The sequence below is a fragment of the Gallinula chloropus genome, assembly GCF_964237585.1.
Source record: "Gallinula chloropus genome assembly, chromosome: 1".
Taxonomy (NCBI): Eukaryota; Metazoa; Chordata; class Aves; order Gruiformes; family Rallidae; genus Gallinula; species Gallinula chloropus.
Genome location: NC_140085.1, coordinates 141,466,712 through 141,481,235, shown reverse-complemented (window position 1 = coordinate 141,481,235; position 14,524 = coordinate 141,466,712). Strand labels below are relative to the sequence as shown.

Genomic DNA, 14,524 nt, shown 5'->3' with positions numbered 1-14,524 from the left:
ATAGAATCACAGAATTGTAGGGGTTGGAAGGGACCTCAAGAGATCATCGGGTCCAACCCCCCTGCCAAAGCAGCTCCCTAGGACATATCACTCAGATAGGCATCCAGACAGGTCTTGAATATCTCCAGAGATGGAGACTCCACCACCTCTCTGGGCAGCCTGTGCCAGGGCTCTGTCACCCTCACTGTGAAAAAGTTCTTCTGCATGTTGGTGCGGAACTTCCTGTGCTCCAACTTGCAGCCATTGGCCCTTGTCCTATCCCCACAGACCACTGAAAAGGGGCTGGCTGATTCCCCCTGCTTCAGATAATTATAAACTTTAATTAGGTCCCCCCTTAGTCTTCTCTTCTCCAGGCTGAAGAGTCCCAGCTTATGCAGCCTCTCCTCATAGGGGAGATGTTCCAGGCCCCTAATCATCTTCGTGGCCCTTCTTTGGACTCTCTCCAGGAGATCCCTGTCCTTTTTAAACCAAGGAGCCCAGAACTGGACACAATACTCCAGGTGGGGCCTGACCAGGGCAGAGTAGAGGGGGAGGATCATCTCCTTTGACCTGCTGGCTATACTCCTCCAGATGCACCCCAGGATCCCATTGGCTCTCTTAGCCACCAGGGCACACTGCTGGCTCATGGCCAACCTGTCATCTACCACGACGCCCAGGTCCTTCTTCACTGAGCTCTTCTCCAGCAGGTCATCCCCCAGCCTGTACTGATACAAATGGTTGTTCCTTCCCAGGTGCAAGGCTTTACACTTGCTTTTGTTGAACTTCATCTGTTTTCTAACTGCCCAGCTCTCCAGCCTGTCCAGGTCTCTCTGGATGGCAGCGCAGTGTTCCTGCGTGTCAGCCACTCCTCCCAGCTTTGTATCATCGGCGTACTTGCTGAGGGTGGATGCTATTCCCTCAAGGTCGTCAATGAAGATATTAAACAGGACTGGACCCAACACCGAGCCCTGGGGAACAGGAAGTGGTTAATAACAGCAGCCGGTATAGTGGGGGTACAGAAAGAAATAACTACACTGCTTGCTTTCCCTTTGGGCTAAATACAACAGCTCTGGTAACAGTTTCTGAAAATTTTCAACATCCCTGGGATATTCAAACTAGCATTTTGCTGTTGGTAGGTTTGGTGCAGGTGGTTCAGTTTTCATTAAGCACAGGTTTATGAATACCACTCAAGAGCTTTCTCCGAGGCCGGATAATCACGAGTTGCAGGGCATGTGGCAGAGCATGGGCAACTACCTGGGCACTTTCTCACACCCAATGGTTTGGAACTTCACTCCTGAACAGCTACAGGACCCTGATAAAGTGACTGCATATCTGAAAAGAAATTGCTGTAAGTTTCCCAGAGATGCACACCTTACTGCACTGTGCTGGGCCCTGGCCACTATTTACCCAACACTGCTTGATAGCAGGCAGCACTGTCAGTACTGTCGGCACTGTCAGAGGGAAAGGAAGGAAAACAGACCAGCAGCGATTGCAGCTGCTGCAACCCCTATGACTGGCACTGCAGCTACTGTAACCACTGTGACTAGCACTGTGGCTACTACAACTCCCGTGACTGGAAATGCGGCTATTGCAACCTGCCCAACCGATGCTGCAGCTACTACTACCCCTACAGCAGATACTGCTGATAAAACAAAAAACCACCCCACGCCAGTGTCTGTTGCTCCCCTACAAAAGAGGAAACACACAAAGAAATCCGTTCATGTAGTGAAGGATGATGATGATGAAGCAGGGCCGTCTGGAGCATGTCAGGATGAGGCAGGGCCAGAGGTTGTTGTCACACAATCCCTGACCCTGAGTGAGCTGTGTGAGGTTCGAAAAGATTTCAGCCGCCACCCAAGTGAGCACATCATCACTTGGTTGCTCCGATGCTGGGATCACAAGGCCAATAGTCTGGAATTAGATGGCAGGGAGGCCAAACAGTTGGGATCCCTAGCTAGGGAAGGAGGGATTGATAAGGCAATTGGGAAAAAAAATGGAAATCCTCAGCCTCTGGAGGTGACTACTGTCAAGTGTGAAGGAAAGGTATCCCATAAAGGAATGTATTACATGTCAATCACCCAAGTGTAACAGCACAGAGACAGTTATCCAGCACCTGAGAGAATTAGCTGTACGGGAGATAATTTATTATGATCTGGACAACTCACAGCTTCCCTCTGATCCTGATGAAGTCCTATGCACCCCAGATATGTGGCGTAAGGTTGTACAAAGTGCACCAGCAGGGCACACCAATTCACTGGCACCAATGGACTGGAATGATACAGATCCACCAACCATATATAACATGTCCTGCCGACTCCAGAAATATCAAGACAATGTTTCCCTCTCTGTCATCGCAGAGGTAGAGAAACTGGTCAAACAACTTGACAACAGTGTGCCCAACTCCCAACCCCTATGGAGCAATGTTGCAGCTACTGGGTGAAAGCGTCCATCGTCCCAAAAGGGAGGATACAGAAGGTACACACCACAAGAGACGCCGTGGTTTTACCTGCGTGACCATGGTGAGGACATGAGGAAGTGGGGTATGCAGCCCACCTCAGCCCTTCAAGAACGAGTAAATGAGCTACGAGGCAAAAGAATCGCACAACGCGATTCTGCCAGGAAGAACGCTGCACCAGTGAACATCCAATACAATCAGCAACAATAGAGGAGCCCTGCCTCCAGCCAGGTGGAGGAGAGGGATAACCGTGTTTATTGGACTGTGTGGATCCGATGGCCTGGCACGTCAGACCCACAAGAGTACAAGGCTCTGGTGGATACTGGTGCCCAGTGTATGCTAATGCCATCGAATCATGCTGGGGCAGAACCTGTATGCATTTCTGTAGTGACAGGGGGATCCCAACAATTGACTGTGTTAGAAGCTGAAGTGAGCTTAACTGGGAAGGAATGGGAGAAACACCCCATTGTGACTGGCCCAGAAGCTCTGTGCATTTTAGGTATAGATTATCTCCGTAGAGGGTATTTTAAAGACCCAAAAGGGTACCGGTGGGCTTTTGGAATAGCTGCTTTGGAGACAGAAGAAATTGAACAATTGCGTCCCTTGCCTGGACTCTCGGAGGATCCTTCTGTTGTGGGGCTGTTGAAGGTTGAAGAACAGCAAGTGCCAATTGCTATGACGACGGTGCACAGAAGACAATACCATACTAACCGAGATTCCCTGATCCCCATCCATAAGCTGATTCGTCAACTGGAGAGTCAAGGAGTGATCAGCCGAACCCACTCACCCTTTAACAGTCCCATATGGCCAGTGCGGAAGTCCAATGGAGAGTGGAGGCTGACAGTAGATTATCGTGGCCTAAATGTAGTCACTGCAGGTATGAGTGCTGCTGTACCGGACATGCTGGAACTGCAGTATGAACTGGAGTCAAAGGCAGCCAAGTGGTATGCCACAACTGACATTGCAAATGCTTTCTTCTCAATACCACTGGCACCAGAGTGCAGGTCACAGTTTGCTTTCACTTGGAGAGGCATCCAATACACGTGGAATCGTCTGCCCCAGGGGTGGAAACACAGCCCCACCATCTGCCATGGACTGATTCAGACTACACTGGAAAAGGGTGAAGCCCCAGAGCACCTGCAGTATATTGATGACATCACTGTATGGGGCAATACAGCAGAGGAAGTGTTTGAGAAAGGAAAAAGGATAATTCAAATCCTTTTAGAAGCTGGTTTTGCTATAAAACAAAGTAAAGTCAAGGAGCCTATGCAAGAAATCCAGTTTTTAGGAATAAAATGGCAGGATGGGCGTCGTCAGATCCCAATGGACATTATCAATAAAATAGCAGCTATGTCTCCACCAAGCAACAAAAAGGAAACACAAGCTTTCTTGGGTGTTACAGGTTTTTGGCGAATGCATGTCCCAAACTACAGTCTCATTGCGAGCCCACTCTACCACGTAACTCGGAAGAAGAATGACTTCCAATGGGGCCCTGAGCAGCAACAAGCCTTTGAGCAGATCAAACGCGAGACAGTCCACGCAGTGGCCCTTGGGCCTGTCCGGACAGGGACAGATGTTAAAAATGTGCTTTACACTGCGGCCGGGGAGAATGGACCTACCTGGGGTCTCTGGCAGAAAGCACAAGGGGAGACTCGAGGTCGACCGCTGGGGTTTTGGAGTCAGGCCTACAAAGGCTCTGAGGCCAATTGTACTCCAACAGAAAAGGAAATACTGGCTGCCTGTGAAGGGGTTCGAGCCGCTTCAGAAGTGATTGGAACTGAAGCCCAGCTCCTCCTGGCACCCCGACTGCCGGTGCTGGGCTGGATGTTCAAAGGGAAGGTCCCTTCAGCACACCATGCCACTGATGCTACGTGGAGCAAGTGGGTTGCACTAATTACTCAGCGGGCTCGAATAGGAAACCCTAATCGCCCAGGAATTGTGGAAGTGATCACAGACTGGCCTGAAGGCAAAGATTTTGGGATGTCACCAGAGGATGAGGAGGTAACACAGGCTGAAGAAGCCCCACCTTACAACAAACTGCCAGAAAATGAGAAGTGATATGCCCTGTTCACTGATGGGTCCTGTCGCATTGTGGGAAAGCATCGAAGATGGAAAGCTGCTGTGTGGAGTCCTACAAGACGAGTAGCAGAAGCTACTGAAGGAAAAGGTGAATCAAGCCAGTTCGCTGAGGTGAAGGCCATCCAGTTAGCCCTGGACATTGCTGAGAGAGAAAAGTGGCCAATGCTCTACCATTATGCTGATTCATAGATGGTGGCTAATGCCCTGTGGGGGTGGTTGCAGCAGTGGAAAAAGAACAACTGGCAGCGTAGAGGCAAACCCATATGGGCTGCTGACTTGTGGCAAGATACTGCTGCCCGGTTAGAGAAGCTTGTTGTAAAGGTACGTCATGTTGATGCCCATGTGCCTAAGAGTCGGGCCATGGAGGAACATCAAAACAACCATCAGGTAGATAAGGCTGCTAGGATTGAAGTGGCTCAGGTAGATCTAGACTGGCAACCTAAGGGTGAATTATTCCTAGCTCGATGGGCTCATGATTCCTCAGGTCATCAAGGGAGAGATGCAACATATAGATGGGCTCGAGATCGAGGGGTGGACTTAACCATGGATGCTATTGCACAAGTTATCCATGAATGTGAGACGTGTGCCGCAATCAAGCAAGCGAAGCAGCTGAAGCCCCTTTGGTATGGAGGACAGTGGATGAAATATAAATATGGGGAGGCCTGGCAGATTGATTACATCACCCTCCCACGCACCCGCCATGGCAAGCGTTACGTGCTTACGATGGTGGAGGCAACCACCGGCTGGCTGGAAACATATCCTGTACCCCATGCCACTGCCCGGAATACAATCCTGGGCCTTGAAAGGCAAGTCCTATGGCGACATGGCACCCCAGTAAGTAATCGAGTCAGACAATGGGACTCATTTGCCCAGGTGTCTATGAGAGCATTTCGGAAAAGAGCATGGCATTGAGTGGGTGTACCACATTCCTTATCATGCACCAGCCTCTGGGAAAATTGAACAATATAATGGGCTCTTAAAGACTACCCTGAAAGCAATGGGTGGTGGAACATTCAAACACTGGGATACACATCTAGCCAAAGCCATGTGGGTAGTTAACTCTAGGGGATCTACCAGTCAGGCTGGCCCTGCCCAGTCAAAATTTCCACATACTGTAGAAGGAGACAGACTCCCAGTAGTGCATATCAGGAGTATATTAGGAAAGACTGTTTGGGTCATCCCTGCTTCAGGCAAAGGTAAACCCATGTCTGGGATTGTTTTTGCTCAAGGACCAGGCTGTACTTGATGGGTAATGCAGAAGGATGGAGAAGTTTGATGTGTACCCCAGAGGGATTTGATTTTAGGTGAGAATAGCCAATATAATTAATAAGGTAGAAACTGTATTATAATAATTGCTAAATAACCCATTACTGTATATTCATTATTGCTATAATTGCTGTATGTTACTGTATGTTGTATCAATGGAATTACAGCTGGAGTCATACAAGTCAATGAAGGAAGAGTGCCACAATGATGGGACAAAGACCTGCCATCCCAAGAACCTTTTTCCCTCTTTCCCTTTGAAAATAAACACCTTTGATTCACAGACTATGAGCATGGACCATGTCAGGTGTATCGATCGAGAGCCCGAGATGCAGAATGCAATGATCCAATGGCGCATACTCACACCATGGAAGACTGTTACGACGAATGAAGCCTGAAAATCATGGACTGAATGTTCATTCACTCAACAAACTCAGAGGGATGGTCCACAGACTAAGGGAAATACACCTGTATGCACATGTGTGCGTATACATGGGTACATACATAGATGTGTGTCTGACAAAAGAAACTGGTTATACTCAAAAGAAATGGTTGGATCTGGTCATGACGTAAATGGTATGGAATCAGGGGTGGATAATGTCCTGGTTTCAGTCAGGATGGAGTTAACTTCATTTGTAGCAGCGGATGGAATGCTGTGTTTGAGAGTTAAAATGAAAGCAGTGCTGATAACACCCTGATGTTTTTAGTTGTGTCAAGCAGTCAAGGACTTTCTCAGCTCTTCATATTTCTCTATTCATGAGAAAGGAGGGGCAAAGCGAGGACAAGTGACCCAAACGGGCCAAAGAGAGTATTCCATGCCAATTACGTCATGCTCAGTATAAAGGGGGGCTGATGGGAGGAGGGGCAGGGCGGCTCCAGGACGCGTGGGTTTCTGGGGAACGGTCGGGTTCCAGGACGGCTCTGGGTGGCACGGCCTGAGTCATGGGTTCGGTGAGAAACTGCATTGTGTGTCAACAGCTTCATATATTTTTTGTTCTAAAGTCCTGTTAGCATTGTTATATTGTATCTTTCTGCTATTCTTGTAAACTATCCTTATCCCAACCCATGGGCTTTTGGTTTCTTGGTTCTGGGGTTATTTGCCCCTTCCTTTTCCCTTCCCTTGCCTCACCGCCCCCCAACCCCTTCCTCTTCCCCTGCTCTTTTCCTTTAAAGAGCAGGCAGCTGTGTGGATCTCGGCTCTCAGCCGGGATAAAACCACAACACGAGATTCAACAGTTCACCCAAAACACATACACAGCTTCAAACAAGGTTTAGCATGTTTATGAGCTTCCTTTGCATTTGCTGAAACTTTTTCACAGAAAAAAAACAGTTTCTACAACTACGAAACAATTCACAGAATCACAAGGTTGGAAAAGACCTTTAAGATTGAGTCCAACTGTTCCTTTCCTATGCGAAACCATATCCCTAAGTACCTCATCTACTCTTTTTTTAAACACATCCAGGGATGGTGACTCAATCACCTTCCTGGGCAAATTACCATCCCCTATTTAGAGATAATAGGGCCTTAGCTATTTTTTTGTGATTAATATTGAACTAGACCCTCTATTCACCAAATGAAGATACCCAACAAGATACAATCCAATACTAGATGCTTCAGACACTCTTAATGGAATGCAAATCAGCAAGACAGCCATGCTATACAGTCTCTCCTTTCTCTTCCAATACCCTCTGCTGTATATTACAGAAGTCTAGGTATTTCACGGTTCAAAATTATCTAATCCCTTTTTTGTTCTCGCCAATTTACAGGACCTTAATAAGTGTGGTAATTAATGTTAAGAACAGGAACTTCTTCAGAAGACAGCAAAAGTGAAGAGGTGCTAGACTTCCATTTAATTTATTTGGCCTGTTTTTCTTGCATGCTTTGACAAGTATCATCACTTAAAGATCAAAAGTTCTGCTTACTGGCACATTCAACTTCCAGAGGAGAAAGTGGTGTGCTCATTGCCAGGTAAGAAGCGTGCAATCCAAGCAGAAGACCCAAATTCCTTTCAGTGTCTATCAGAGGTGATGACAAAGTACTGAGGTCTGGAGTTGTAATCACTTCCTGGTCAGGCTAATGAAAAGAAATAGGAGTCAAAAAAGCCAGAACTCAGCTCCAACAAGTGTTTTGAAAACAAACCAATACCCTACTTCAGCAAGCATGTATCCATTACTCAAAACCATTTTTACCTCCATATACTGGCCAACACAGAAGGCATGCATTGACTCCCGCGTGTCCTCAAATTGCAAAGCAGCTTCCAAAGCAACAACTGGGTCCTCACCTGCAAACTGAGCTAATGAAAGAATGACACAGTCAGTATAGTATCTAAAAGCCTGTTTACAACATCTAGTTTTGAAACAGAAGTAATTTGTGTATTTAATTGTGATGCTGACTCTCACCAAGTATGCTACCGCCAGTTAGAGACTGAGTTTGGAAGTCCTTTATATCATACACTTTCCCATCAATCACTGTCCAAAATCCTCCATCTTTGTTGTGGTTCTCTAAATCAGCTTTACGGATAAGAGTCACTTCCTCATTATTTCTGCAACTCTGGCCAGTAAAAAATGAACCTAGAGGTATAAAAAGGACAGTCAATTTATCAACAGAAACACAGAAAGTAAAGTGTTTTTTTAACGTTCTTTTAATAGTTGCCTAACCAAATACTTCACTTTTATTCAAAGGTTGCTTTTCTGTTGATATGCTCCAAAGTCAAAATGGCTATTAATACGTTCTCTCTACATATTATGCAATTAAATTGTATACAGTATTATTTTATGCACTCAAATGTCACACTGTCAGAGACCTAGCGTTGCCCAGCTGTATGGCTGTTTTGTTCAGAGATGGAGCATAACAATCTCTGCTCTAGTTGGTTCTCCTTCAAAATCAGTTTTATAATACATTTTCTTGTGAGGCACTGGCTGTGTATTTCAGACTAAATCCAGACTTCTTTTAAATAAAAAAGAAAGGAAGGTACATGTTAGAACTCTTCCAATCTACATATCAATAAACTATTTCAAACTAAAAGTAATGTCATCCAGGTAAGAAACATCAGGGCAATGCTCACACACATGAATCTTCATCTCCATTTGCTCTAACAGACCAGTAACTGAATTTTCACATTAGTTTTTGCTCTCTCCAGAAGTACACACTTCCTGCTTCTCTTTTTCCCCTAATCACAGCTCATGTAAGTGCCCTGGGAAAAGAAACTTCCTTATTTCAAAGCTTCCACATTACTCTCCCTTTAAGTTACAGACAGAATTTAATAACAAAATGCACAGAGGTTCTACTCATGGTTTCACTGCAACTGTTCCCATTCTAAGTGATGTGAACTACTACTTCAATAAGGTACATTTGTACTCTACTTTATCCTACCTTTATACATAACTTAAGAATTTACTGACAGAAACAAATACTGCTATAGGACTGCTGTATTAATTGGATAATCAAAATTTGTGCTGTGAAGTAGAATTCCCTTCCTGAAAACAGTTCACAAACAGTCATCAGTTTTATATAGCTACTTTATGAGAACATAAACAGTCCAAATACTACTATACATACCCATTATTCCTGGCCATGCTAAATCCTCATTGTCATCCCTTTCCTTTCCAGGGGCTAAGTGGTTAAATCTGTCTAGGTGTTCTAGCAAGCCAGCCAACAGAGGGATAGCACCAGCTTCCTGCATTAATCCAGCATTTTTACTAAGGAGTAGCACTATAGAAACCACCAATTCTGGAAGAAGAATGCCTAAAACACAGAAAAAAAAACCCAGAAGATATTCAGATTTAATTGAAGACTTGAGTTTTATAGCATTACAGAAGTAAATCACCAATCAGTAATTCCACCCTCCACTACTGCTTCAGCACAGAGCTTTTGCCTTCTCCATCAAACCTGAACTCCTTGCCCATCAAAAAAAAAATTAACTGAATTTTCTTCAGTCCTTTAGAACTTTCAAGATCATCTACAATATAGCTTTATAATTTCATAGAAGGTTAGGAAAGGAGGACAGCAAAGAATAAACCTACCTGTTAGATCTCCATCCACAACACGAGATACTTCTGCGAAATGCCTGTGACTAGCAGAAGCAATGCTGGTTGCCACAGGAAGTATATCACTGATGTGCGTGCACAGAAGGGCAGTGTATTTCTTCAGTAAAGAGCCAACGCCTAAGAGGTCAGGACCTGTACAGAGAGGAGGAAGACCACAGAAAATCACCAGAGTCATATTTAAGAAACAGATTTCAAACTCTTCTGAAATGCAGCAATTTGGTATTAGAAATAAATTAAGAAATAACATATTTTTTAAAACTTATCTTTGAAAGTTTATAAAAAGTTGATTATCTAGGTCATGTTGCCTTTCAACGAGAAATTTTCCTTTACAAAAAACAAAATAAAGATACTACTTCCAATCATTTCTCAGACAGACTCAGCAACTACGCTGATAAGTAAGACAAGAAGATAAATTAAAATAAGATCACAGCATCATACGGGTTGGAAAGGACCTCAAGAGATCATCAGGTCCAATCCCCCTGCCAAGATGCTGCTATCCTGCAAGAGGTACTACAGAAATGCTGGGGGAGGGCAAGGCTTATATTTTTACAGTAACTTACTGTATGTATTAGGAACCTGCCCAACACAATCTCCTGGGTAAAGTTTACTAACAAGCAGACGCTGAAAACGGAGTAACAAGTCCAGAGAAGCAGATCTCTCTTTGCTACAATGTTCGTGGTCCATGCAGGAAGAAATGCGACGAGCAACGTCTTTTAGTTTGGCTATTGTCTGTGAAGCGATGTTCCTAATTGGTAAAAAAGTATTGTAAAGTACTTTAAGAGAGCTGGTAGCAAAGACAGTCCACACAGGTTAAGCTTTGATAGAATTTCCCACAAAGACTCCCACGTGAAATTTCATTGTAGGATGTTCCCTTGTTTGCACCATAGCATCCAAAAACTCCATGTGGTTTTGTGGAGGCATTTTGTGTAACAGGATTTGTCAAGTAGGCTAATTTTGGCTTTTTTTTTTTGTAATCACTCACAAGCTACAATGAAAGTCACGGCACCATGTAGTTCAGAAGTCTCAGTACTGATTAAATTACATGGTTACCATCACACCTGAGTTAAAGCACCATAAATTCCTTAGTAAGCTCATAATTACTTCCTCCAACAAATTCAATACTGCTGTGGCTGACAAAGGATATTTTTCTCAGCACCCTACTGACCATGCATTCACAATTCTGAGTGTCAAGAATTTAAATTTTCTTCCCTACTTACAGCCCAGCTACAGTCTCCTTGAGGCAAAATATTCAGTTCTACATAAGTTTGTGCTGGTTCTCATACTTTGTAACACAGCCTTTTGAACTTTTGTTGTATCATTTGTTATGCGGATTTTCAGAGCACAGGAAGAAGAATCACAATCCATAAAAGCACAGCAAGAAGTCTTTCTAAATTCAGGTAATTACTCATAGAACTTTACTCCTCAGCAAACAAAAACCAGCAAAACTACAGACAACTTGGTACAATGTTCAATGTTTTTAATTCTGAGGAGCTAAATAGCTAGAAGGATACTACTTATTTGCTAACCAAAATCAGTCATCATTTAGCTGACTAGTTCATAAAATATCTAAACAGATCTTCTGTACAAAAATAAGACAAACTTAAATCAATTACCTTAGTAATTGCTGAATTAACTGAACTAATGGTAAACTTTGTTTTCCTGCAGATTCATAGATTCCAGTATTAATAAGGTCTTTATCCAGTGGAGTCCTGCTCCTATGAAGTGTTGATGCATTTGCTTCTTGTTCATCAATTTCTTTTTCTTTCTGTGCTTCTTTTTTTGCTTCAATATCCTAAAAACGAAAATCCAGTTAAAGAAAACTTACAAACTGCCACTGCGATTATGAAACATGAAACAATTCCTACCATAAAAATGCATATTGTTTATTTTCTAAAAAAGTATGCTTATGTAGCTGTTAAACAACTGTAACATAAAAAGAAAAGGGGGGGGTGGAGGGGGCAAAGGTGAAAAAGAGTAGAAAAATTCCAAATTCAATTTCCACCACACCAAGTTAACCACTAAAAGGTAGAAAGCGCTTTGTAAAATTATCCCCTTTTAGACAGCTTTATGAAAGAGTCACCCTAAGCAACAGAAAGAAACACTCTGCTAAAAAGGAGAATATGATTCATGCTTCCATACAAACACCAGCTCAAGTTTCAGTTCAAAAGAGGATAAAGACCAATCCACAAACTTCAGAAAGCATGTGATACATCTTCCTATCCAGTTTACACATAACTGCAAAGCTGCTGAAACATACCTGAATTTCTGCAGTAATGGCAGCATTCAGTGCAGACTCTAAGCCTCCATCAGCCATCAAGCTGCCCACCAAGAGGTCAATCATAAATCTACGGCCTGGACTTACATTCATGTCATTTCCTGAAACTAAGTATGGAAGAAGCTATTAATGAACTAGAAATGCAACCACTAAACAATTATTTGTAAATCTTAGGACCCACCTGCACTGGGTAAGAGCGCTGAGAGAGCCCTTGCCCGCTCTTCTGCTGTTGGTAGTAGCACAGACCACCCGCTCTGCAGCACTGTTTGAGCAGCTGATTGCACAGTGTTAAGCACACCAGCATTGCTTGCCAACGTTACCACTGTCTGCTTCAGGCTGTTGAGCAGTATACTGCCTAAACCTAAGCCAAGGCATTCTGGATCCACCTGATGACTAATAGCAGCATGAAGCTAGAAACAAGGAAGAGAAAAAGAGAAAGGCAAAAAGGTAAATTTTCATTAAGAGGAGATGTGAACTTGCGGAAGAAAAATAGTCAGTCCTGGACCAATTGAGGAAGTTCACTGACCAAGATAAAAATTCTCATCTGTACATTTATAAAACTAGAGGGAAATGCTGGCTTGCCCAAACAATTATCAGATTTAAACTAATACTAAAAGATTATGAACTATATTTAACTATATCCACCAAAACTCTGATTTAGAATAACCTAAAGAATAACGTGAACTGCTTCTACTGCACTACAGTATGATTGGATAAGTAACTGTCAGATACCTTCTAAAGAGGACATTAACTCTTAAAAACACTACTTAAAATTCTTAGTGTTCAAAATAGATGAGCGTAAGGATTATTGAACATACAAGACTTAATCCATTTACATTTTTATTTTTATAGTTAATTTTTAATGTAATCCAAAAGCTATCAAGAACAAAAAAAAATGCTAGCTGACAAATTTCACAGTAGAAAGTGATATTTTACTTTTTTCACTTTTTTAAATCAATAAAAATATTTTAAAGCACATTAAGTCCAAGCAATTTACTGAAACATTTAGTTCAGCCACTGCTCAATGCGTATGAAATTGAAGGTACCTGAAGCCTTAGAAGGTTTAAAGTTGCTACAGCCATGCACTCCTTTTCCTGAGGAGGGGGCCAGTCAGAGGAGCCATCCATTCCCTCTGTCACTTGTCTCAGCAGAAGATCTAGCTGCTCAAATGTCATGGGGCAAACATCCACCACAAAAGGCACCCGCAAGCCTATGGACCATTCTGAACACGATGACCAAGCAAAACTCTATAAATGGCAACAATATGCAAAGTCCAACAGTTACTTCCCAAACAGAACGTGCCACTCAGAGCTAAGAATGCAAAGTTAACATCTGCCTTCAAACAGTAATAGAAGATGCGAAAATAGTATCAGCACATGTGTTGAGGAGAACCCTCCACTTGCATCCTTGTCAATACACATAAAGCCCTACCAACCCCAGAAAAGAACTCTTATCACGTTTTCCAAAGTGCTGTTATGCCAGTCCAGGTACCTCACTATCTTTGCTGCAGGAAACATTCAGCTGGACAACACTTCAATCACTGTAGTTTGGCCTCAGCCAGCAGCTGAGCACCACACAGCTGCTCACTCACTCCCCACTGGTGGAGTGGAGAGAATTGGGGAAAAAAGAAAGGTAAAAGTTGTAGGTTGGGATAAGGGCAGTTTAGTAGTACAGCAAAGGAAGAGGATATACTTAGAGTATACAAGCAAGTGATACACAATGCTTCTAGACACTCAGCCTGTAGCTAGCTCCCTTTTTATGCTAAGCATGTCATATGGTATGGAATAGCCCTTTGACTAGTTAGGGTCAGCTGTACTGGCTTAGTCTCCTCACAGCTTCTTGTGAAAATTACCTCTATCCTAGCTAAAACCCAGGAAATAAAAAAAAAAAAACAATCAAAACCACAAAAAAACACCACACACACACATACACACACACAGAAAAACACCAGGCAAAAGAACCAAGACAGGCAAATAGCTACTTCTCAGAATACCCAACAGAGGGACAGCTAGTCATGACTTTCTTGGCAGAGGAACTGGCACAAAATATGGATTTTTTTCTTTTCCAAGCCATCATTTATTCAGAAGAAGAAATAAAAGTCACAAGCACAGAAAGAAGGACTGGGACTAGTGTTCAGAACTAGTCTCAGTTACAAAGGCACATCACAATTAGCAATTAACAATTCAAAACCAAAACTTACCTGAGCAGGCCCACAAGCAATTCCTACTATATGCTTCGTGTCTAACCCTGGGAGAGCTGCCGGCTCTGGCTTGGTGATCCGCAAAGTATCAAAATGTTGACACTGATCATTGCTTCCCCAGCTATGAACTTCACTATCTTCAGTCAGTGCTAAACAATGGGTAGATCCAGCTGCCACATCTATCACCTTTTTTCCTGATAGGAAAGTCAAATATTGAAAGTGTAAA

General features: G+C 43.3%; 1 protein-coding gene across 1 annotated transcript in view; it reads right to left on the bottom strand.

Moving 5' to 3' along the window:
- The window catches only part of HERC2 (HECT and RLD domain containing E3 ubiquitin protein ligase 2), a 119,030-nt gene that overhangs the window by 63,393 nt on the left and 41,113 nt on the right, over positions 1 to 14,524 (bottom strand). Inside the window, exons 16-26 of the mRNA XM_084271807.1 lie at positions 14,299 to 14,492; positions 13,145 to 13,345; positions 12,280 to 12,508; positions 12,081 to 12,205; positions 11,437 to 11,615; positions 10,384 to 10,568; positions 9,800 to 9,955; positions 9,336 to 9,521; positions 8,177 to 8,347; positions 7,967 to 8,070; positions 7,700 to 7,850 (exon numbers count right to left, since the gene is read on the bottom strand). Coding sequence (XP_084127933.1) covers positions 7,700 to 7,850; positions 7,967 to 8,070; positions 8,177 to 8,347; positions 9,336 to 9,521; positions 9,800 to 9,955; positions 10,384 to 10,568; positions 11,437 to 11,615; positions 12,081 to 12,205; positions 12,280 to 12,508; positions 13,145 to 13,345; positions 14,299 to 14,492 — 1,881 coding nt within the window. The remainder of the gene's footprint in view (positions 1 to 7,699; positions 7,851 to 7,966; positions 8,071 to 8,176; positions 8,348 to 9,335; positions 9,522 to 9,799; positions 9,956 to 10,383; positions 10,569 to 11,436; positions 11,616 to 12,080; positions 12,206 to 12,279; positions 12,509 to 13,144; positions 13,346 to 14,298; positions 14,493 to 14,524) is intronic.